The sequence below is a fragment of the Eucyclogobius newberryi genome, unplaced genomic scaffold (assembly GCF_026437365.1).
Source record: "Eucyclogobius newberryi isolate DKJ021-1_F unplaced genomic scaffold, fEucNew1.0.hap1 SCAF_15, whole genome shotgun sequence".
Classification (NCBI taxonomy): Eukaryota; Metazoa; Chordata; class Actinopteri; order Gobiiformes; family Gobiidae; genus Eucyclogobius; species Eucyclogobius newberryi.
The window spans coordinates 2497877-2520887 of NW_027315779.1; the positions used below are offsets into that span (position 1 = coordinate 2497877).

General features: G+C 44.9%; 1 protein-coding gene across 1 annotated transcript in view; it reads left to right on the forward strand.

Annotated features, from left to right (window-relative positions):
- Positions 1–23011, forward strand: part of LOC140360415 (rho GTPase-activating protein 26-like) — an 87502-nt gene that overhangs the window by 56928 nt on the left and 7563 nt on the right. Inside the window, exons 20-24 of the mRNA XM_072445624.1 lie at positions 344–473; positions 8371–8545; positions 19221–19256; positions 20248–20358; positions 21506–21597. Of these exons, the coding sequence (XP_072301725.1) occupies positions 344–473; positions 8371–8545; positions 19221–19256; positions 20248–20358; positions 21506–21597 (544 nt within the window). The remainder of the gene's footprint in view (positions 1–343; positions 474–8370; positions 8546–19220; positions 19257–20247; positions 20359–21505; positions 21598–23011) is intronic.

A 23011-nucleotide genomic window follows, 5' to 3' on the forward strand; every position in this document is an offset into this window, starting at 1 on the left:
TTGAACAATGAACTTAAAGACTTTTCTGACGGATGGAGGATCTGTCGCCTGCTCGTCTCCACGGCGATGCTACCGCTTTGCCCCAATCGTTCACCCGTCACAGAGGCAGGAATGTCACGTCACCAGGTTATATGTCAGATCTATGGCGAGGCGTCCCCCCCGCTCGTAACAACGGTGCATGTTTCGTATCGGTTCAGTGCCACGCCGGGGGATGCTGCGGGCAAAAGGAGCAATATCTCCATGGCGACGGCAAGCACGTGGCAGGACTCTCGCATTTATTAAAGCTTTTAAACGTTTAAACTTTGTGCCGTTTTTTTTTTTTTTGTGTGTGTGTTTGTTCCAGATTTTCAGGGACGTGCCGGTCGGAGTGGTAAACTCTCAGCGGCCCCGGAGAGGAAGCGCGGTGACCCGGGCCCCGTCGTGCTGCGAGAGACCCCTGACTCTGTTCCACACGCCGACCCACTGCCAACAGAGTGAGACATCTGAACGCCGCCCCGCCCGAGGAGTGACGTTTAAACACGCCGCTCCAATATAAACGCAGCTTGAATATAACGAAAATAAACGCTGCTCGAATATAAACGCCGCTCGAATATAAACGCTGCTCGAATATAAACGCAGCTCGAATATAAACGCAGCTCGAATATAAACGCAGCTCGAATATAAACGCAGCTTGAATATAACGAATATAAACGGCGCTCGAATATAAACGCAGCTCGAATATAAACGGCGCTCGAATATAAACGCCGCTCAAATATAAACGCCGCTCGAATATAAACGCCGCTCGAATATAAACGCCGCTCGAATATAAACGCAGCTCGAATATAACGAATATAAACGGCGCTCGAATATAAACGCTGCTCGAATATAAACGCCGCTCGAATATAAACGCAGCTCGAATATAAACGCCGCTCGAATATAAACGCTGCTCGAATATAAACGGCGCTCGAATATAAACGCCGCTCGAATATAAACGGCGCTCGAATATAAACGGCGCTCGAATATAAACGCAGCTCGAATATAAACGCCGCTCGAATATAAACGCCGCTCGAATATAAACGCAGCTCGAATATAAACGCAGCTCGAATATAAACGCAGCTTGAATATAACGAATATAAACGCCGCTCGAATATAAACGCCACTCGAATATAAACGCAGCTCGAATATAAACGCCGCTCGAATATAAACGCAGCTCGAATATAAACGCAGCTCGAATATAAACGCAGCTCGAATATAACAAATACAAACGCCGCTCGAATATGAACGCCGCTCGAATATAAACGCCGCTCGAATATAAACGCCGCTCGAATATAAACGCCGCTCGAATATAAACGCCGCTCGAATATAAACGCCGCTCGAATATAAACGCCGCTCGAATATAAACGCCGCTCGAATATAAACGCCGCTCGAATATAAACGCCGCTCGAATATAAACGCCGCTCGAATATAAACGCCGCTCGAATATAAACGCAGCTCGAATATAACGAATATAAACGGCGCTCGAATATAAACGCCGCTCGAATATAAACGCAGCTCGAATATAAACGCAGCTCGAATATAAACGGCGCTCGAATATAAACGCAGCTTGAATATAACGAATATAAACGGCGCTCGAATATAAACGCTGCTCGAATATAAACGCAGCTTGAATATAACGAATATAAACGGCGCTCGAATATAAACGCCGCTCGAATATAAACGCAGCTCGAATATAAGGAATATAAACGCCGCTCGAATATAAACGGCGCTCGAATATAAACGCCGCTCGAATATAAACGCCGCTCGAATATAAACGCAGCTCGAATATAAACGCAGCTCGAATATAAACGCCGCTCGAATATAAACGCCGCTCGAATATAAACGCAGCTCGAATATAACGAATATAAACGGCGCTCGAATATAAACGCCGCTCGAATATAAACGCAGCTCGAATATAAACGCAGCTCGAATATAAACGCCGCTCGAATATAAACGCTGCTCGAATATAAACGGCGCTCGAATATAAACGGCGCTCGAATATAAACGGCGCTCGAATATAAACGGCGCTCGAATATAAACGCAGCTCGAATATAAACGCCGCTCGAATATAAACGCCGCTCGAATATAAACGCAGCTCGAATATAAACGCAGCTCGAATATAAACGCAGCTTGAATATAACGAATATAAACGCCGCTCGAATATAAACGCCACTCGAATATAAACGCAGCTCGAATATAAACGCCGCTCGAATATAAACGCAGCTCGAATATAAACGCAGCTCGAATATAAACGCAGCTCGAATATAACAAATACAAACGCCGCTCGAATATGAACGCCGCTCGAATATAAACGCCGCTCGAATATAAACGCCGCTCGAATATAAACGCCGCTCGAATATAAACGCCGCTCGAATATAAACGCCGCTCGAATATAAACGCCGCTCGAATATAAACGCAGCTCGAATATAACGAATATAAACGGCGCTCGAATATAAACGCCGCTCGAATATAAACGCAGCTCGAATATAAACGCAGCTCGAATATAAACGGCGCTCGAATATAAACGCAGCTTGAATATAACGAATATAAACGGCGCTCGAATATAAACGCTGCTCGAATATAAACGCAGCTTGAATATAACGAATATAAACGGCGCTCGAATATAAACGCCGCTCGAATATAAACGCAGCTCGAATATAAGGAATATAAACGCCGCTCGAATATAAACGGCGCTCGAATATAAACGCCGCTCGAATATAAACGCCGCTCGAATATAAACGCAGCTCGAATATAAACGCAGCTCGAATATAAACGCCGCTCGAATATAAACGCCGCTCGAATATAAACGCAGCTCGAATATAACGAATATAAACGGCGCTCGAATATAAACGCCGCTCGAATATAAACGCAGCTCGAATATAAACGCAGCTCGAATATAACGAATATAAACGGCGCTCGAATATAAACGCTGCTCGAATATAAACGCAGCTTGAATATAACGAATATAAACGCCGCTCGAATATAAACGCAGCTCGAATATAACGAATATAAACGCCGCTCGAATATAAACGGCGCTCGAATATAAACGGCGCTCGAATATAAACGGCGCTCGAATATAAACGCAGCTCGAATATAAACGCAGCTCGAATATAAACGCAGCTCGAATATAAACGGCGCTCTAATATAAACGGCGCTCGTTTTGAATATAAATGGCGTTTATATTACGGCGCTCGTTTTGAATATGAATGGCGTTCTAATATAAACGGCGTTCTAATATAAACGGCGCTCGAATATAAACGGCGCTCTAATACGCTCGAGTTAGACTTTTATAACTCGCTCAGTGGCATTTGGAGTCATTCATACACATTTGTTGTCCGTTCAAGGCCGAGTCACTGCTCTGAATATTCCTGTTTTTATGCCGCTTCGTTGTGATGACGAATCGCGCGTGGGAAGACGGAAATCAGCTCGGCAGCTTTGGACCGGAAATCAATGGATCCGTTTCTTCTTTTCTGGCCCGAAGTCTTTATTAGACAGCAGAGGACAGTTTGAAATGAGGGATGAGAGACAGGAGAGGACAGTTTGAAATGGGAGATGAGAGACAGGAGAGGACAGTTTGAAATGGGAGATGAGAGACAGGAGAGGACAGTTTGAAATGGGAGATGAGAGACAGGAGAGGACAGTTTGAAATGGGAGATGAGAGACAGGAGAGGACAGTTTGAAATGAAGGATGAGAGACAGGAGAGGACAGTTTGAAATGGGTGATGAGAGACAGGAGAGGACAGTTTGAAATGGGGGATGAGAGACAGGAAAGGACAGTTTGAAATGGGAGATGAGAGACAGAAGAGGACAGTTTGAAATGAGGGATGAGAGACAGGAGAGGACAGTTTGAAATGAGGGATGAGAGACAGGAGAGGACAGTTTGAAATGAAGGATGAGAGACAGGAGAGGACAGTTTGAAATGGGAGATGAGAGACAGGAGAGGACAGTTTGAAATGGGAGATGAGAGACAGGAGAGGACAGTTTGAAATGGGAGATGAGAGACAGGAAAAGACAGTTTGAAATGGGAGATGAGAGACAGGAGAGGACAGTTTGAAATGGGAGATGAGAGACAGGAGAGGACAGTTTGAAATGGGAGATGAGAGACAGGAGAGGACAGTTTGAAATGAAGGATGAGAGACAGGAGAGGACAGTTTGAAATGGGTGATGAGAGACAGGAGAGGACAGTTTGAAATGGGAGATGAGAAACAGGAGAGGACAGTTTGAAATGAGGGATGAGAGACAGGAGAGGACAGTTTGAAATGAGGGATGAGAGACAGGAGAGGACAGTTTGAAATGGGGGATGAGAGACAGGAGAGGACAGTTTGAAATGGGAGATGAGAGACAGGAGAGGACAGTTTGAAATGAGGGATGAGAGACAGGAGAGGACAGTTTGAAATGGGAGATGAGAGACAGGAGAGGACAGTTTGAAATGGGAGATGAGAGACAGGAGAGGACAGTTTGAAATGAAGGATGAGAGACAGGAGAGGACAGTTTGAAATGGGAGATGAGAGACAGGAGAGGACAGTTTGAAATGGGAGATGAGAGACAGGAGAGGACAGTTTGAAATGAGGGATGAGAGACAGGAGAGGACAGTTTGAAATGGGAGATGAGAGACAGGAGAGGACAGTTTGAAATGGGAGATGAGAGACAGGAGAGGACAGTTTGAAATGAAGGATGAGAGACAGGAGAGGACAGTTTGAAATGGGAGATGAGAGACAGGAGAGGACAGTTTGAAATGGGAGATGAGAGACAGGAGAGGACAGTTTGAAATGGGAGATGAGAGACAGGAGAGGACAGTTTGAAATGGGAGATGAGAGACAGGAGAGGACAGTTTGAAATGGGAGATGAGAGACAGGAGAGGACAGTTTGAAATGAAGGATGAGAGACAGGAGAGGACAGTTTGAAATGGGGGATGAGAGACAGGAAAGGACAGTTTGAAATGGGAGATGAGAGACAGGAGAGGACAGTTTGAAATGGGAGATGAGAAACAGGAGAGGACAGTTTGAAATGAGGGATGAGAGACAGGAGAGGACAGTTTGAAATGAAGGATGAGAGACAGGAGAGGACAGTTTGAAATGGGAGATGAGAGACAGGAGAGGACAGTTTGAAATGGGAGATGAGAGACAGGAGAGGACAGTTTGAAATGAGGGATGAGAGACAGGAGAGGACAGTTTGAAATGGGAGATGAGAGACAGGAGAGGACAGTTTGAAATGAAGGATGAGAGACAGGAGAGGACAGTTTGAAATGGGAGATGAGAGACAGGAGAGGACAGTTTGAAATGGGAGATGAGAGACAGGAGAGGACAGTTTGAAATGGGAGATGAGAGACAGGAGAGGACAGTTTGAAATGGGAGATAAGAGACAGGAGAGGACAGTTTGAAAAGAAGGATGAGAGACAGGAGAGGACAGTTTGAAATGGGAGATGAGAGACAGGAAAAGACAGTTTGAAATGAGGGATGAGAGACAGGAGAGGACAGTTTGAAATGGGAGATGAGAGACAGGAAAAGACAGTTTGAAATGGGAGATGAGAGACAGGAGAGGACAGTTTGAAATGGGAGATGAGAGACAGGAGAGGACAGTTTGAAATGAGGGATGAGAGACAGGAGAGGACAGTTTGAAATGGGAGATGAGAGACAGGAGAGGACAGTTTGAAATGAAGGATGAGAGACAGGAGAGGACAGTTTGAAATGGGAGATGAGAGACAGGAGAGGACAGTTTGAAATGGGAGATGAGAGACAGGAGAGGACAGTTTGAAATGGGAGATGAGAGACAGGAGAGGACAGTTTGAAATGGGAGATAAGAGACAGGAGAGGACAGTTTGAAATGAAGGATGAGAGACAGGAGAGGACAGTTTGAAATGGGAGATGAGAGACAGGAAAAGACAGTTTGAAATGAGGGATGAGAGACAGGAGAGGACAGTTTGAAATGGGAGATGAGAGACAGGAAAAGACAGTTTGAAATGGGAGATGAGAGACAGGAGAGGACAGTTTGAAATGGGAGATGAGAGACAGGAGAGGACAGTTTGAAATGAGGGATGAGAGACAGGAGAGGACAGTTTGAAATGGGAGATGAGAGACAGGAGAGGACAGTTTGAAATGGGAGATGAGAGACAGGAGAGGACAGTTTGAAATGGGAGATGAGAGACAGGAGAGGACAGTTTGAAATGGGAGATGAGAGACAGGAGAGGACAGTTTGAAATGGGAGATGAGAGACAGGAGAGGACAGTTTGAAATGAAGGATGAGAGACAGGAGAGGACAGTTTGAAATGGGGGATGAGAGACAGGAAAGGACAGTTTGAAATGGGGGATGAGAGACAGGAAAGGACAGTTTGAAATGGGAGATGAGAGACAGGAGAGGACAGTTTGAAATGAGGGATGAGAGACAGGAGAGGACAGTTTGAAATGGGAGATGAGAAACAGGAGAGGACAGTTTGAAATGAGGGATGAGAGACAGGAGAGGACAGTTTGAAATGAAGGATGAGAGACAGGAGAGGACAGTTTGAAATGGGAGATGAGAGACAGGAGAGGACAGTTTGAAATGGGAGATGAGAGACAGGAGAGGACAGTTTGAAATGGGAGATGAGAGACAGGAAAAGACAGTTTGAAATGGGAGATGAGAGACAGGAGAGGACAGTTTGAAATGGGAGATGAGAGACAGGAGAGGACAGTTTGAAATGAAGGATGAGAGACAGGAGAGGACAGTTTGAAATGGGTGATGAGAGACAGGAGAGGACAGTTTGAAATGAGGGATGAGAGACAGGAGAGGACAGTTTGAAATGAGGGATGAGAGACAGGAGAGGACAGTTTGAAATGGGAGATGAGAGACAGGAGAGGACAGTTTGAAATGGGAGATGAGAGACAGGAGAGGACAGTTTGAAATGGGAGATGAGAGACAGGAGAGGACAGTTTGAAATGAGGGATGAGAGACAGGAGAGGACAGTTTGAAATGGGAGATGAGAGACAGGAGAGGACAGTTTGAAATGGGAGATGAGAGACAGGAGAGGACAGTTTGAAATGAAGGATGAGAGACAGGAGAGGACAGTTTGAAATGGGAGATGAGAGACAGGAGAGGACAGTTTGAAATGGGAGATGAGAGACAGGAGAGGACAGTTTGAAATGGGAGATGAGAGACAGGAGAGGACAGTTTGAAATGGGAGATGAGAGACAGGAGAGGACAGTTTGAAATGAAGGATGAGAGACAGGAGAGGACAGTTTGAAATGGGGGATGAGAGACAGGAAAGGACAGTTTGAAATGGGAGATGAGAGACAGGAGAGGACAGTTTGAAATGAGGGATGAGAGACAGGAGAGGACAGTTTGAAATGGGAGATGAGAGACAGGAGAGGACAGTTTGAAATGGGAGATGAGAGACAGGAGAGGACAGTTTGAAATGGGAGATGAGAGACAGGAGAGGACAGTTTGAAATGAAGAATGAGAGACAGGAGAGGACAGTTTGAAATGAAGGATGAGAGACAGGAGAGGACAGTTTGAAATGGGAGATGAGAGACAGGAGAGGACAGTTTGAAATGAGGGATGAGAGACAGGAGAGGACAGTTTGAAATGGGAGATGAGAGACAGGAGAGGACAGTTTGAAATGAAGGATGAGAGACAGGAGAGGACAGTTTGAAATGGGAGATGAGAGACAGGAGAGGACAGTTTGAAATGGGAGATGAGAGACAGGAGAGGACAGTTTGAAATGGGAGATGAGAGACAGGAGAGGACAGTTTGAAATGAAGGATGAGAGACAGGAGAGGACAGTTTGAAATGGGAGATGAGAGACAGGAGAGGACAGTTTGAAATGGGAGATGAGAGACAGGAGAGGACAGTTTGAAATGGGAGATGAGAGACAGGAGAGGACAGTTTGAAATGGGAGATAAGAGACAGGAGAGGACAGTTTGAAATGAAGGATGAGAGACAGGAGACGACAGTTTGAAATGGGAGATGAGAGACAGGAAAAGACAGTTTGAAATGAGGGATGAGAGACAGGAGAGGACAGTTTGAAATGGGGGATGAGAGACAGGAAAAGACAGTTTGAAATGGGAGATGAGAGACAGGAGAGGACAGTTTGAAATGGGAGATGAGAGACAGGAGAGGACAGTTTGAAATGGGAGATGAGAGACAGGAGAGGACAGTTTGAAATGGGAGATGAGAGACAGGAGAGGACAGTTTGAAATGGGAGATGAGAGACAGGAGAGGACAGTTTAAAGCCGTGTCCGAGCGTCCAGTTTGACCCAGATTATGTCGGTGTTTGTCGAGCTTCCGCCCTTTTATTCGCCGCAGACTCAGATTTGATTCGTCGGTCAAACGTCTGGCAGCGGCGGCGAGTGAGAGTGTGGTATTCTTCCCCTGCCCCTGCAGGCGAGAAGAGGAACAGCGTGGCGAGCGCTCCGATGGCAGAGATCCAGTCCACCACGGCCAACTGTAACAGCAGCAGCGGCAGCAGCAGCGGCAGCAGCCAGGGCCGGACCCCCAGAAACAGCCTGACCAGCACAGACGGAGAGCTGGAGAACAGGCACAACAGGCCCTGCTCACTGTGAGTACAACACAGGCACAACAGGCACAACAGGCCCTGCTCACTGTGAGTACAACACAGGCACAACAGGCCCTGCTCACTGTGAGTACAACACTGGCACAACAGGCCCTGCTCACTGTGAGTACAACACTGGCACAACAGGCACAACAGGCCCTGCTCACTGTGAGTACAACACAGGCACAACAGGCACAACAGGCCCTGCTCACTGTGAGTACAACACTGGCACAACAGGCACAACAGGCCCTGCTCACTGTGAGTACAACACAGGCACAACAGGCACAACAGGCCCTGCTCACTGTGAGTACAACACTGGCACAACAGGCCCTGCTCACTGTGAGTACAACACAGGCACAACAGGCACAACAGGCCCTGCTCACTGTGAGTACAACACAGGCACAACTGGCACAACAGGCCCTGCTCACTGTGAGTACAACACTGGCACAACAGGCCCTGCTCACTGTGAGTACAACACAGGCACAACAGGCACAACAGGCCCTGCTCACTGTGAGTACAACACAGGCACAACAGGCCCTGCTCACTGTGAGTACAACACAGGCACAACAGGCACAACAGGCCCTGCTCACTGTGAGTACAACACTGGCACAACAGGCCCTGCTCACTGTGAGTACAACACAGGCACAACAGGCACAACAGGCCCTGCTCACTGTGAGTACAACACAGGCACAACAGGCCCTGCTCACTGTGAGTACAACACTGGCACAACAGGCACAACAGGCCCTGCTCACTGTGAGTACAACACAGGCACAACAGGCACAACAGGCCCTGCTCACTGTGAGTACAACACTGGCACAACAGGCACAACAGGCCCTGCTCACTGTGAGTACAACACAGGCACAACAGGCACAACAGGCCCTGCTCACTGTGAGTACAACACTGGCACAACAGGCCCTGCTCACTGTGAGTACAACACAGGCACAACAGGCACAACAGGCCCTGCTCACTGTGAGTACAACACAGGCACAACTGGCACAACAGGCCCTGCTCACTGTGAGTACAACACAGGCACAACAGGCCCTGCTCACTGTGAGTACAACACTGGCACAACAGGCACAACAGGCCCTGCTCACTGTGAGTACAACACAGGCACAACAGGCCCTGCTCACTGTGAGTACAACACTGGCACAACAGGCACAACAGGCCCTGCTCACTGTGAGTACAACACAGGCACAACAGGCACAACAGGCCCTGCTCACTGTGAGTACAACACTGGCACAACAGGCCCTGCTCACTGTGAGTACAACACTGGCACAACAGGCCCTGCTTACTGTGAGTACAACACTGGCACAACAGGCACAACAGGCCCTGCTCACTGTGAGTACAACACTGGCACAACAGGCACAACAGGCCCTGCTCACTGTGAGTACAACACAGGCACAACAGGCCCTGCTCACTGTGAGTACAACACTGGCACAACAGGCACAACAGGCCCTGCTCACTGTGAGTACAACACAGGCACAACAGGCACAACAGGCCCTGCTCACTGTGAGTACAACACAGGCACAACAGGCACAACAGGCCCTGCTCACTGTGAGTACAACACAGGCACAACAGGCACAACAGGCCCTGCTCACTGTGAGTACAACACTGGCACAACAGGCACAACAGGCCCTGCTCACTGTGAGTACAACACAGGCACAACAGGCCCTGCTCACTGTGAGTACAACACTGGCACAACAGGCCCTGCTCACTGTGAGTACAACACTGGCACAACAGGCCCTGCTTACTGTGAGTACAACACTGGCACAACAGGCACAACAGGCCCTGCTCACTGTGAGTACAACACAGGCACAACAGGCCCTGCTCACTGTGAGTACAACACTGGCACAACAGGCACAACAGGCCCTGCTCACTGTGAGTACAACACAGGCACAACAGGCACAACAGGCCCTGCTCACTGTGAGTACAACACTGGCACAACAGGCCCTGCTCACTGTGAGTACAACACAGGCACAACAGGCACAACAGGCCCTGCTCACTGTGAGTACAACACAGGCACAACAGGCACAACAGGCCCTGCTCACTGTGAGTACAACACAGGCACAACAGGCCCTGCTCACTGTGAGTACAACACTGGCACAACAGGCCCTGCTCACTGTGAGTACAACACTGGCACAACAGGCACAACAGGCCCTGCTCACTGTGAGTACAACACTGGCACAACAGGCACAACAGGCCCTGCTCACTGTGAGTACAACACTGGCACAACAGGCCCTGCTCACTGTGAGTACAACACAGGCACAACAGGCCCTGCTCACTGTGAGTACAACACTGGCACAACAGGCCCTGCTCACTGTGAGTACAACACTGGCACAACAGGCCCTGCTCACTGTGAGTACAACACTGGCACAACAGGCACAACAGGCCCTGCTCACTGTGAGTACAACACTGGCACAACAGGCCCTGCTCACTGTGAGTACAACACAGGCACAACAGGCCCTGCTCACTGTGAGTACAACACTGGCACAACAGGCCCTGCTCACTGTGAGTACAACACAGGCACAACAGGCCCTGCTCACTGTGAGTACAACACTGGGCAAACTGGAAATAAAAGATAAATAAAATCCATAAAAATCCATAAAATAAAATGAATTTGAAATAAATTTGAAATATTTCTTTTTTTTTAAAGTAAAAAAAAAATTAAATTAAATCAAATAAAGAAAATACATTCAATACATTCAATAAATAATAAATAAAATACATAAGAAACAAAATAAAAATGGAAATAAATTAAGTAAAAAAAAGACATCAAAATAAATACATAAAAATAAAAACAATTAAAAAGAAATGAGGAATACATTTAAGTAAAATAAATTAAAAGAAATACAATAAAGAAATACATTAAATACTAGAATAAATGAATAAAATAAGTAGAATAAATAAAATAATAATAATAGCTATAATAATAATAATAATGGCAGGATATGGTAACATTCAGTAGTTGCAATACTAAATACCAAACTAAATTTTCAAGCTTTTTTCTTAACTTATTTTCAACTATTGTAGGAAACGTAGTCACCTGAACAGCGTCTTTAGAAATCCTCCATCTAAAAGTCCATTTAGAAAGTAAAGAGTGTAAATGCCAAAGTTGAAATGTCCTGATTTGTAAAAAAAAAAATGGTGTTGTGAGGGATTACATCACTTTAGTATGTACATGTACACACTGTTTATTCACAAGATACTCTCTGCAAAGTCAATTTTACGCATTCTAGTCATTCAAATCACACAGCGTCCGCTAAAGAACTTGATGTTATATTTTCCACGCCTCACGTTTTGCACATTTAATCAGTCCGAGGAGCAAATACTCATTACGGGAAAGCTACATGGACTACACTGGGACAATGGTCTGCGAATGGAACTGGGAACCTTCTTGCTGTTGGACTGTGGTGCAAACATGCTGCTCAATATACTTCATAACCCAAGATAAATCAGTATTTCTAACCCAACTCCATTTGGTGTGTGGCCTGGTGTTGATGCCAAACACCAAGAAATGTAGCGATTGATCAGATTCCATTCAAAAGATATAATAATAATAATATTGTAAGTTTATGGCGACATATAATGAGTGGAAACCAGTGCGGGATAACCCAAAGGACTGAAGAAACTGACTCCAAGAAACATAAGCTGTAATTCTCCCGTTTTCAACAAACGCCAAGAAAAATACGGTCACACATTTTCCAAGTGACAGTTTAAAGAACAGAAAATATGCTTTTACTCAAATGGCATTTAAAATAAGAAACAGTTTTATACGTACATTTTACCTGTTTGCAAAAATGGGAACATCTACAATATTAAAATGGTGTGTTCATTTTATTTATTTTATTTATTTTATTTATTTTATTTATTTTATTTATTTTATTTATTTTATTTATTTTGTTTATTTTGTTTCATGTATTTCATTTATTTCATTTATACCAGAAAAAAACTGTAAAAAATGTACAATGTTGGCCTTTTAGTCAAAGTTTGGGACAATGGAATACTCATTCTTTTTTTAATGTGATTTTGCGTCTTTGTCAATACAAACTTGTTTTTACATTTCAGTTTATGACACACATATTGCATAAACCTGAAACATACAGACTATTTTCAGAGAGAGATGACTTGATAAATGTCACTGCACATTCAGATTCAAGGTGACTGACTCATGGGGAGAATAAAGTCACCTCCTGCATCACTTTGCTTTACATTTGTGATCCAAAGCAGCGTTTCTCAAGCTGTGGTACGCGAGCTTCTTTAGGTGGTACGCCGACTCCTCTTTAGCTCTTGTATTTTTGCTCTTCCTTGTGTGATTTCGTAGATAAAACGACTGTGGACATGACATATTCCTAAGATAAACTGACTTTTAGAGGAGTTGTGGTTGTTGTTGTTGTTGTTGTTGTTGTTTTTTTGTCTTTATTACATTACGCTGCTTTGCTTAACGTTAATACATGTTCAGATTACACACATTTCAATAAACAACATTTATTCTTTGTAAAGCCAATATATGTGTGTTTAAAGCCACGTGTCATTGCAATATTGAAGGCTGTAAGAAGAGTTATGGTGCGTTGATGTGGAGGGGGCCAGGGGTCAAAGGTTAACTGTCTTTCTTCGAGCCTGGGGTTATTTTCAAAACTGTCACCTCAGTTCTGGAAGGAAAAAAAAGACTCCTCGTTTGTTTTTTCTGTCGAGAAATGCCTTTGGGGCTCATCAATCGTACTGTCTTAATTAGCCTGTCAAAGTGTTTTTACTCAGGACATTTAGTTAAACATGACAAAACCAAGACTAGAACTATTATCATCAAAATATTGTAAACTACACGCACTTGTCATGATCTAAAATAATCCGGGGCGTGTCAATTCACTTTCCCAAACAACATGTAACTTTTCTCCATGTCGATATTATTGTGTTGTGGAATGTTCTGCTGAATGACAGGAATTAAACTATATCTATTTAGACACGACAAAATAATGTGTGCCTTTTTAAAAATATATTTATACATTTTTAGCAATAAAAAAAACACTTTTAACTGAACAAATGCCATTTAGATTATATATGTATATATATATATATATATATATATATATATATATATATATATATATATATATATATATATATATATATATATGCTGTACTGTGGAACATTCCAGAAAAGTTACATAATGCACAGCATTTAGCACACCATTTTCAGAGCTATATTAAAAGGGCCAAATTATGTTTGTTTTAATTTATTTAATTTATTTTTATTTATTTATTAATTTATGTATTTAATTGTATGTATGGTATTTCTTTTTTTATTGTAATGTATTTATTTATTTTTTTCATTCATTTATTTTATTTATTTATATTTTATCAACTTTAATGAGCTTTTCATTTCATTTCACTGTGTTTCATCTTCAACCTTGTATTTTGTCAGATTCATGTTCCAGTTCATCTCACTTTGTTCTGAGGCCGAGTGCTCAGAAAATGCACTCCTCCTCCTCGCGCTCCTCCTCCTCGCGCTCCTCCTCCTCGCGCTCCTCCTCCTCGCGCTCCTCCTCCTCGCGCTCCTCCTCCTCGCGCTCCTCCTCCTCGCGCTCCTCCTCCTCGCGCTCCTCCTCACACTCGCGCTCCTCCTCCTCACGCTCTTCCTCACACTCCTCCACCCCGCGCTCCTCCTCGCGCTCCTCCTCCTCGCGCTCTTCCTCACACTCGCACTCCTCCACCCCGCACTCCTCCTCGCGCTCCTCCTCACACTCACGCTCCTCCTCACTCGCGCTCCTCCTCCTCACGCTCCTCCTCCTCACGCTCCTCCTCCTCGCGCTCCTCCTCACACTCACGCTCCTCCTCCTCGCGCTCCTCCTCCTCGCGCTCCTCCTCACACTCACGCTCCTCCTTCTCGCGTTCCTCCTCACTCGCGCTCCTCCTCCCCGCGCTCCTCCTCGCATTCCTCCCCACACTCGCACTCCTCCTCGCGCTCCTCCTCACACTCACGCTCCTCCTCCTCGCGCTCCTCCTCACACTCCTCCTCACGCTCCTCCTCCTCACGCTCCTCCTCCTCGCGCTCTTCCTCACACTCACGCTCCTCCTCCTCGCGCTCCTCCTCTGATGGATGCTCTGCGGTCGTCTCCGGGGCGAGGCGCCGTCGGCCGTGAGCTGGTCTTTTCCTGAGTCATTTGGCGGGTGGAGGTTTGTGTGTCGGGAGGAGGTTTGTGTGTCGGGTGGAGGTTTGTGTGTCGGGAGGAGGTTTGTGTGTCGGGAGGAGGTTTGTGTGTCGGGAGGAGGTTTGTGTGTCGGGAGGAGGTTTGTGTGTCGGGTGGAGGTTTGTGTGTCGGGAGGAGGTTTGTGTGTCGGGAGGAGGTTTGTGTGTCGGGAGGAGGTTTGTGTGTCGGGAGGAGGTTTGTGTGTCGAGAGGAGGTTTGTGTGTCGGGAGGGTTTGTGTGTCGAGAGGAGATTTGTGTGTCGGGTGGAGGTTTGTGTGTCGGGAGGAGGTTTGTGTGTCGAGAGGAGGTTTGTGTGTCGGGAGGAGGTTTGTGTGTCGGGAGGAGGTTTGTGTGTCGGGTGGAGGTTTGTGTGTCGGGAGGAGGTTTGTGTGTCGGGAGGAGGTTTGTGTGTCGGGAGGAGGTTTGTGTGTCGGGAGGAGGTTTGTGTGTCGGGAGGAGGTTTGTGTGTCGGGAGGAGGTTTGTGTGTCGGGAGGAGGTTTGTGTGTCGGGAGGAGGTTTGTGTGTCGGGAGGAGGTTTGTGTGTCGGGTGGAGGTTTGTGTGTCGGGAGGAGGTTTGTGTGTCGGGTGGAGGTTTGTGTGTCGGGAGGAGGTTTGTGTGTCGGGAGGAGGTTTGTGTGTCGGGACGAGGTTTGTGTGTCGGGACGAGGTTTGTGTGTCGGGACGAGGTTTGTGTGTCGGGTGGAGGTTTGTGTGTCGGGAGGAGGTTTGTGTGTCGGGAGGAGGTTTGTGTGTCGGGAGGAGGTTTGTGTGTCGGGTGGAGGTTTGTGTGTCGGGAGGAGGTTTGTGTGTCGGGTGGAGGTTTGTGTGTCGGGAGGAGGTTTGTGTGTCGGGAGGAGGTTTGTGTGTCGGGAGGAGGTTTGTGTGTCGGGAGGAGGTTTGTGTGTCGGGTGGAGGTTTGTGTGTCGGGAGGAGGTTTGTGTGTCGGGAGGAGGTTTGTGTGTCGGGAGGAGGTTTGTGTGTCGGGAGGAGGTTTGTGTGTCGAGAGGAGGTTTGTGTGTCGGGAGGGTTTGTGTGTCGAGAGGAGATTTGTGTGTCGGGTGGAGGTTTGTGTGTCGGGAGGAGGTTTGTGTGTCGAGAGGAGGTTTGTGTGTCGGGAGGGTTTGTGTGTCGGGAGGAGGTTTGTGTGTCGGGAGGAGGTTTGTGTGTCGGGAGGAGGTTTGTGTGTCGGGACGAGGTTTGTGTGTCGGGACGAGGTTTGTGTGTCGGGAGGAGGTTTGTGTGTCGGGAGGAGGTTTGTGTGTCGGGAGGAGGTTTGTGTGTCGGGAGGAGGTTTGTGTGTCGGGAGGCGCTTCATGCACAAACCAGGGACCAAGAAAAATATGTCTGAACACTTTATTTCAAGGTCTGCGTGACGTACACTTTTCCTTCAAAAGGGTTCTTATTCATTTTGAAGAGATTATCGTGAGAATCAAACAAACAACTCGCGCATCCGTCCATCCCCGGTTCTCCTTCTGCATCCGTCCATCCCCGGTTCTCCTTCTGCATCCGTCCGTCCCGGTTCTCCTTCTGCATCCGTCCATCCCCGGTTCTCCTTCTGCATCCGTCCGTCCCGGTTCTCCTGGTGCATTTCTTTGCCCGAGGCGCGTCGGGAGGTAGAAACACACTTCTCCCCCTTTCGCCCGCGAGGCCCGTTGTTTGATTGACAGCTGAAATCACCTCTCTCGTGTCCGCCTTTATTGAACAGCGTGGAGGGATCGCGCAGCGGCTCAAGGCGGATACGGCAGATTGAAAGAAAATCGAAGTGGGAAAAAAAACCCACAGAGACGGACGCGTGAAAAGCACTAAGTGACAAATGGAGTGGAAAGACGGACGTTATGTGTATCTTTTATGCCATCGTGCGAGCAAAAACACGGGTAAAGGGGGTATTAATGGAACCGCGCGAAAAGATATGGATTTACGTCAATAATTAGTGCGGCGACCTGTATTTGGGAGTATGTTACCGGGCAGCAGAACGTCGTATTCAATTGAGAGTCTGCTAATGGTAAATCAAGGTATTGAGGGTTATACTTGCATTACGTCTCATCCACACGTTTGAATACTTTTCCGTTTCAAGTGGCTCAAGAATCTGTGAAGGCCCGGGGAACCGTCCAGTACACGCCTGTTGTTTTGGAGATGCGTAAAGTTGGAATATCGAGCGAATCGACCTCAAAACAAGACAGAAACATCAGGTTTCATCTTCCAAGACATTTACAGACACACTTTATTACATTCCGGATGCTTTGTGGAAAATATCGTCTGATTATTGTTGTTGAGATCATGCAGATATCTCACTTTTGTCAATATTGTCTATTACGGATTTGAAGATGCTGATTATTTGAGTTTGTTTTCAATGAAATATACAATAACAAAACCGTGCGCTGCAATGACATCATTACATAATCATTCAAATTTATGTCTAAATAATGGTATTTTAACAATGCATAAATGTGCTCAAATTTGCCTCTAAACATCTTGGTTGAGGTTCGAGTCAAGAAGAAATTATGAATGCACCTTCAAAATATCTCCTTGTTATTAATTCATAATAAACTCATTTTGCTGTAATTCCATGTTGTTTTAATTATATAAGATGCTCTCAATATTCAACGATTGCAAAATATTCTAAATTTTTGCTCTTCTAACTTTACGTACATGTTTAGTTTTTGTATGATTTTTAACGTTCAGTTTGCTTCTTGTCCAAAGGCGCCATTTTGAGTGCTTTTCGCCCTTGTTGTTGATTACTATGGAAATGGTCAAAGTTTTCCATATCACGTGTTTCTTTGTTCATCAACTCTCCTTTCAACCGGCTAAAAATAGTGTCTGGACTCCAGCCGAACAGAAACGGGGGAAGATGCATCATCGAGTGCACCTTTATGTTTTCCAACGACCTTCTCCTCAATCCAAATATCCCTCAGCCGAAAAAAAAAAAATTGCCTCTAGTCTCCATGGCAACCTCTGAGCGCGTCAAAACCCCGAAACCAGGCCTGCCTCGCAAACAAAGTGCTTATGAATGAGCTGATTTGAACAGACAAAAGAGCAACCGAGTGCCGGCGTTTTAATGAAGGCAGCGTCTACAGTTATGTTCGAATGCGTATCGGGCCGCGGCGCACAGGCTAGCGCTAGCTATCGCGCCATTGTGTGCCATGTATTTAGAGAGGGTGAGACTGGAGAACCAAGAGTGCCAAGTCATTGTTGGCTTAAACCAACAGTAATGATCTTTATTTCATCCCCTTTGGCAAAACATCCATGTCACTCAAATTGAACATGACTCAGCGGCTATATTTGGAAATGCTAATCTGGACCTTGGACCGGGACGAGAAAAATGCCCACTTTTGTCTACCGTGCCTTGTCTCTAGCCTTCCTGTGTTCACGGAGATGTCACTGGAATATGGAATTATCGACCTTGCATTTATTTAATGACATGCGTTCTCACAGCGAGTGGGCGCACCTCTCCACAGATCAGACTAGGCCTGTAGCGGTAACATATTTTGAAGGGCGACATTTTGCTACAGAAAAATATCACGGTGAATAATAATATTGAAACTTTACAATAACTCTAAAGCAGGAAAAACCCTCAGCGAGAAACATCTCAGTAAAATTAACGCGTGAAGCCGTCAAAAATGTATGAAAAACAAAGAAAGTCGAGGCAAAGCAGTAGCATCTCCATGGACACGAGCAGCAGAGACGCGAGTGCACCTTTTAACTTAAAGGTGATTCGTTAATACGTCTCGAATCATCTAAGTCTTGTGAAGTAATCTGCCATAATGGGCTTAAACAGCACAATTTAGCTGCACAAAGGGACGGTAATTGCCGGGTGCTGTGTCTTTGAACCGCGAGGGCTGAACACTCCATAGTAACGTTCCTGTGAGTTTATTCCCTCGACTTGGCGCTCCTATGACGAGAGGACGCAAACACAAAACTGCAAGCCTCAGATGACAGTTTTAAAATGTGTCTTTAGACTTGAAGAACATAAAAAGACAAACTTAACCTGGTGTGTGTGTCGCATGTGCAGCCGTGTTCCATTAGCTGTGACCAATGGCCTCAGAATCAGTTCAAAGTTTGACATATGGACTAAATGAGTGCTCGAAATGCTGCGCGTCCACGTTAAACCTAATTTGAATCACTTAAAGCGCCGCAGCTGCTTCTGAAGCAGACGCTTGTGTTTAAAGTGTAATTAATTCAGCCACTTCAGATGTGTTTACCTCGCCTTTTGGAAGAAAGAAATAAGACCGTTTTATTTATTTTTCACGCAGAGATCCAATGGTGATTTGGCACAAGATTACACCCGATGCCCTCCCATAATGCCACCTTACACGCTTATACATATATACACGCTTTAGTCCTACATTAACTATGAATCTTTATCCATTGTGTGACGTTTTGCATTTGTTTTGATCCTTTTACTTCTTCTGTTCCTTGAAAAAACAGACTAAAAACATGAGCGTGTGTGATAAAAGGAGCATGTTTTGAGTCTATTTAAATGAACTGTGTGTTTCAGGTTGAACCCCAAGAGCCGGAGCAGCGTTCCAACCAGGTAAGACGGCAAATGTGACAAAACCTTGCTTTTTACCCACTGTAAATGTGCTCAGGAAGGAGCAGGAAGAAGTCAAATCTAAGAGCTAGATTCTGAACCAGGGGAGTCGTAGACCTAGAGGAGCCTCCAAGCTTTACCTCTGTCTGCGTGTATCCCACCCTGAGGCTTTATATTTGATCGTACAAAACACATCTACTCTAGCGAGCCCTGACACGCTAAATATATGTCATACTTAACATCTCTATTATATTTGTTAAAAACACAAACAAATCACAACTCAGATACTAGTGAGATTGTTATTTTTATTAAGACATAAGAGTTTTTAATACTTTTTTTATTTTATAAGAAGTTTATTAATATGAGTGTTTTTTTAATCCGTTTTTTAATATGTTTTTTTAATAAGTTTTTTTTTAATCAGTTTTTTTTATAAGATATTTTATTTCCTTTTTTTAATATGTTTTTATTAAGACGTAAGAGGTTTTTCTAAGAGTTTTTATAATTGTTTTCTTAATAAGAGTTTTTATTTAAGAGCTTTTTTAATACATTTTTATTTTATAAGAGCTTTTTTAATACGAATTTTGTAATACAATATTTTTGTAAGAGTTTTTTATAAAGTTTTTTTATTAAGAGTTTTTTTATAAGTTATCTGTTTTTTATTATTATACTTCTGTACCTAATCTGTGTTGCAACAATGGAATTTCCCCATTGTGGGACAAATAAAGGTTATCTTCTCTTCTCTTAATCAATACTAAAACTAGAATCCTACCTAGATACTCAATATAAAAAGTATTGATACTACATTTTCTTTTTTTTAGATTACATTATGTGCTATGCAACTATGTGTATTACGTGTAGATGGTAAAGAATCCAGGCGTTCACTGTATACGACAACAACATCCAAGCCTTTTATGTAGCGTTTGTTTGCTGTTTTGCTGGTTACGTCGTTACTTCGAGTACTACATCGCCCCATTGTGTGGTTCTATTCCCGCAGCGCTCCCTCCCCGAGCCCCACGTCGCCTCGCTCTCCCTCGTGGCCCATGTTCTCCGCTCCGTCCAGCCCGCACCAAATGTCCTCCACGTCCAGCGACTCGTCTCCCGGAAGGTTTGTCCAAACATTTGTGTCTAAAATGCAACAAAAACATCACTTACGTTGTGATATTTTGGATACTACTAAATGATGTGAATACGTGCCACTGGCTTTAGGTCATGTCGGCCGTTTTAGACGAACCCGTGATCATCTTATGCATCAAAAAATACACTGAATATTACATTTTAGTCGGTGTAACTGCGGGCAGAGTTGATTATTGAGTTGTGTGCTGATATTGTGAGTCAAAACTCCAGCCCGATGCCAAAGGAGGAGGCGCCAAACCAGTGAAGACCTGATAAAGCGTGGAAAGACTGGAGCGTGACGGCGGTATCCAAACAACTATATACTTTTAGCTCATCCTATTTAGTCATTTATGTTATAAGTAGAGACGTTTAGTAATGGCTTTGATAGAACACTCTTTATACCAGCAGCAATCTTATTCTTTTAAGTCACTTTAGGACAAGACAAGGGGCCTTTTTGTGTGGCGTTTGCATGTTCTCCTTGTGTCTGTAAACCTCTACCACTGAAAATGTGTACAATAGGCTCCTCCCGGTTAAATTTGATAAAGGTCAATATTAAAAACACATTTGTAATACCAGCACCTGAACGTGCCATAAAAGCGGACACATTTTTCCATTTGAAATACTCAAATCTATTTTTTATAACGTGCCCTGATTTGGGACATTTTTGCATGACAACAGTATCCATAGTACATAGTTTGAAAGACCCAAAATCCATCCAAATACTCTACAGATTTTTATTTATTTTTTTAACTGTTTTTCTATCAGGCGTTTTAAGCGCTTGGTCGCTTAGTCGATTAATCGGTCTACGGTGTCTCAGTCGACCAAACGTTTTATTAGTCAACAATCATTTTCTTGGGTTTATGAACATCTACAGTACAACAGCTGAAGACACAGCGTGAGTTTTTGGAGTGATCCACACTGAACATCTTGGGTCAGATGTTTGGTCAGATTATGGACTTTCTTAATCGTTTTGAGAGCTCTTCTAGCACTTTACCTCGCTCCTTATTCCATGAGCTTCAGTTGTGCACGGCCCCTAGTTTGTTCTTCATCTATAGACGCTGTAGTTGATATAACACGGTTCTGTTTGCACGTACACTAGTGTTTATGTATTCACAGTCTGAGTCATGTGTGTGTGGCAGTATCTCGGGGAGGAAGGCGCGCGCTCTGTACGCCTGCAAGGCCGAACACGACTCGGAACTGTCCTTCATCGCCGGGACCGTCTTTGAAAACGGTGAGTCTCTTTGTGGCGCAGGCCGGGCAGCAGGTGTGAGACGCTGCGCACAGTCGAATTCAATGTGAAAATAACCATAACCACGGGGACGACATCCCTTAGTTTCTACTCCAGACACTTTGGGAATCAGTGGGTTTAGACTCCTGACAATGGGCAAGACTGGACTGAAGCAGGACAGTAAAGTAGAAGTGATTAAATATTGTCATTGTTTAACGTAATGTTGACACTGGGGATCAGGGGTATCAAACATTGTGGGTCGCGGGCCGGACACAATGTAAAAAATACAACAATAAGAATATATACACACCAAATTAAGGAAAGGCAAGTTTATTGTAGAGCACATTTCATACACAAGGCAATTCAAAGTGCTTCACACAGCAGGAAAAAATGCATTCAAATCACAAAGACATTACAGACCACATACATGGCATTCCAGACACTCTTTCCCATATGTATTTGACATTGCAGCAGAACAGGCGTCTCCGGGCTGGACACATCACTTTTAGATTGATTCTTTCCCATATCAGCGCACTATCTGCAAACTGCACACGCTACTGTTCCAATACATTTGGTGTGTGCAAATGCTTCAGTCATTGCACTATATCAAGTCTGAACCTATCAATGTCCACGTACGGACAGTATCATTCTAAATGTACATGTGCAGAATGTATATTTGATAGTTAGTGAGTCAGTTTGTTTTGAACATCGTGATGCAATAGTTGTGTGTAGGCAGTCGTTCCCTTAGCGCCCTTTGCATGCGATATTTAAATCTCTGAACCGCGGATTAAAGCTCTAGAAACAATGTGCTGTCTGTAACGTCAGCTCCAGACTGAGAGTTACACGTCTCCAGAGCTCTGCACACGCTTATGCTAATGAGCTAATGATGTAATGAAGACCACATTTGTTTACATTTGAGAATCCTTGCACTGCTTTGCACTCATTTTCAGGTTGGCTTTCAACGCCTCCATAACCCACTCTTTGTGCATGCATAGACCCAGTTGGTGGAATAAAGTGCTTCATTGGCTCAGCCCGTCCCGCTTGTGCCCCTGACCCAGTTCCAGGGAGGTTTAATGTGCACCAAAAGTCTGTAGGGGAAAACAAAAAAGAGTGGGAATTTCACATCTGTTTCGCCTCCGTTCCATTTGCGTAAACTACAACTAAAACACGTGGACTCTGAACTCCAAGTGCGAGAGTTTCTGAGCGTGGCCTTTGGGCGGGGCATTTGCATGTTCTCCCTGTGTTCGAGTGTGGGTGTTCCGCAGGCACATGCTGTAAGGCTAATCATCCTGCAGGTATTGACTATTTTCTCCCAGTTTGAAGTGTATAATGTTACTTTCTGGTTGGACATGTGACAGAGGTAGAGGTAATTCCACAACTGTTACCTAGCAACCGTACTGTAAACAAGGGCCAAAAC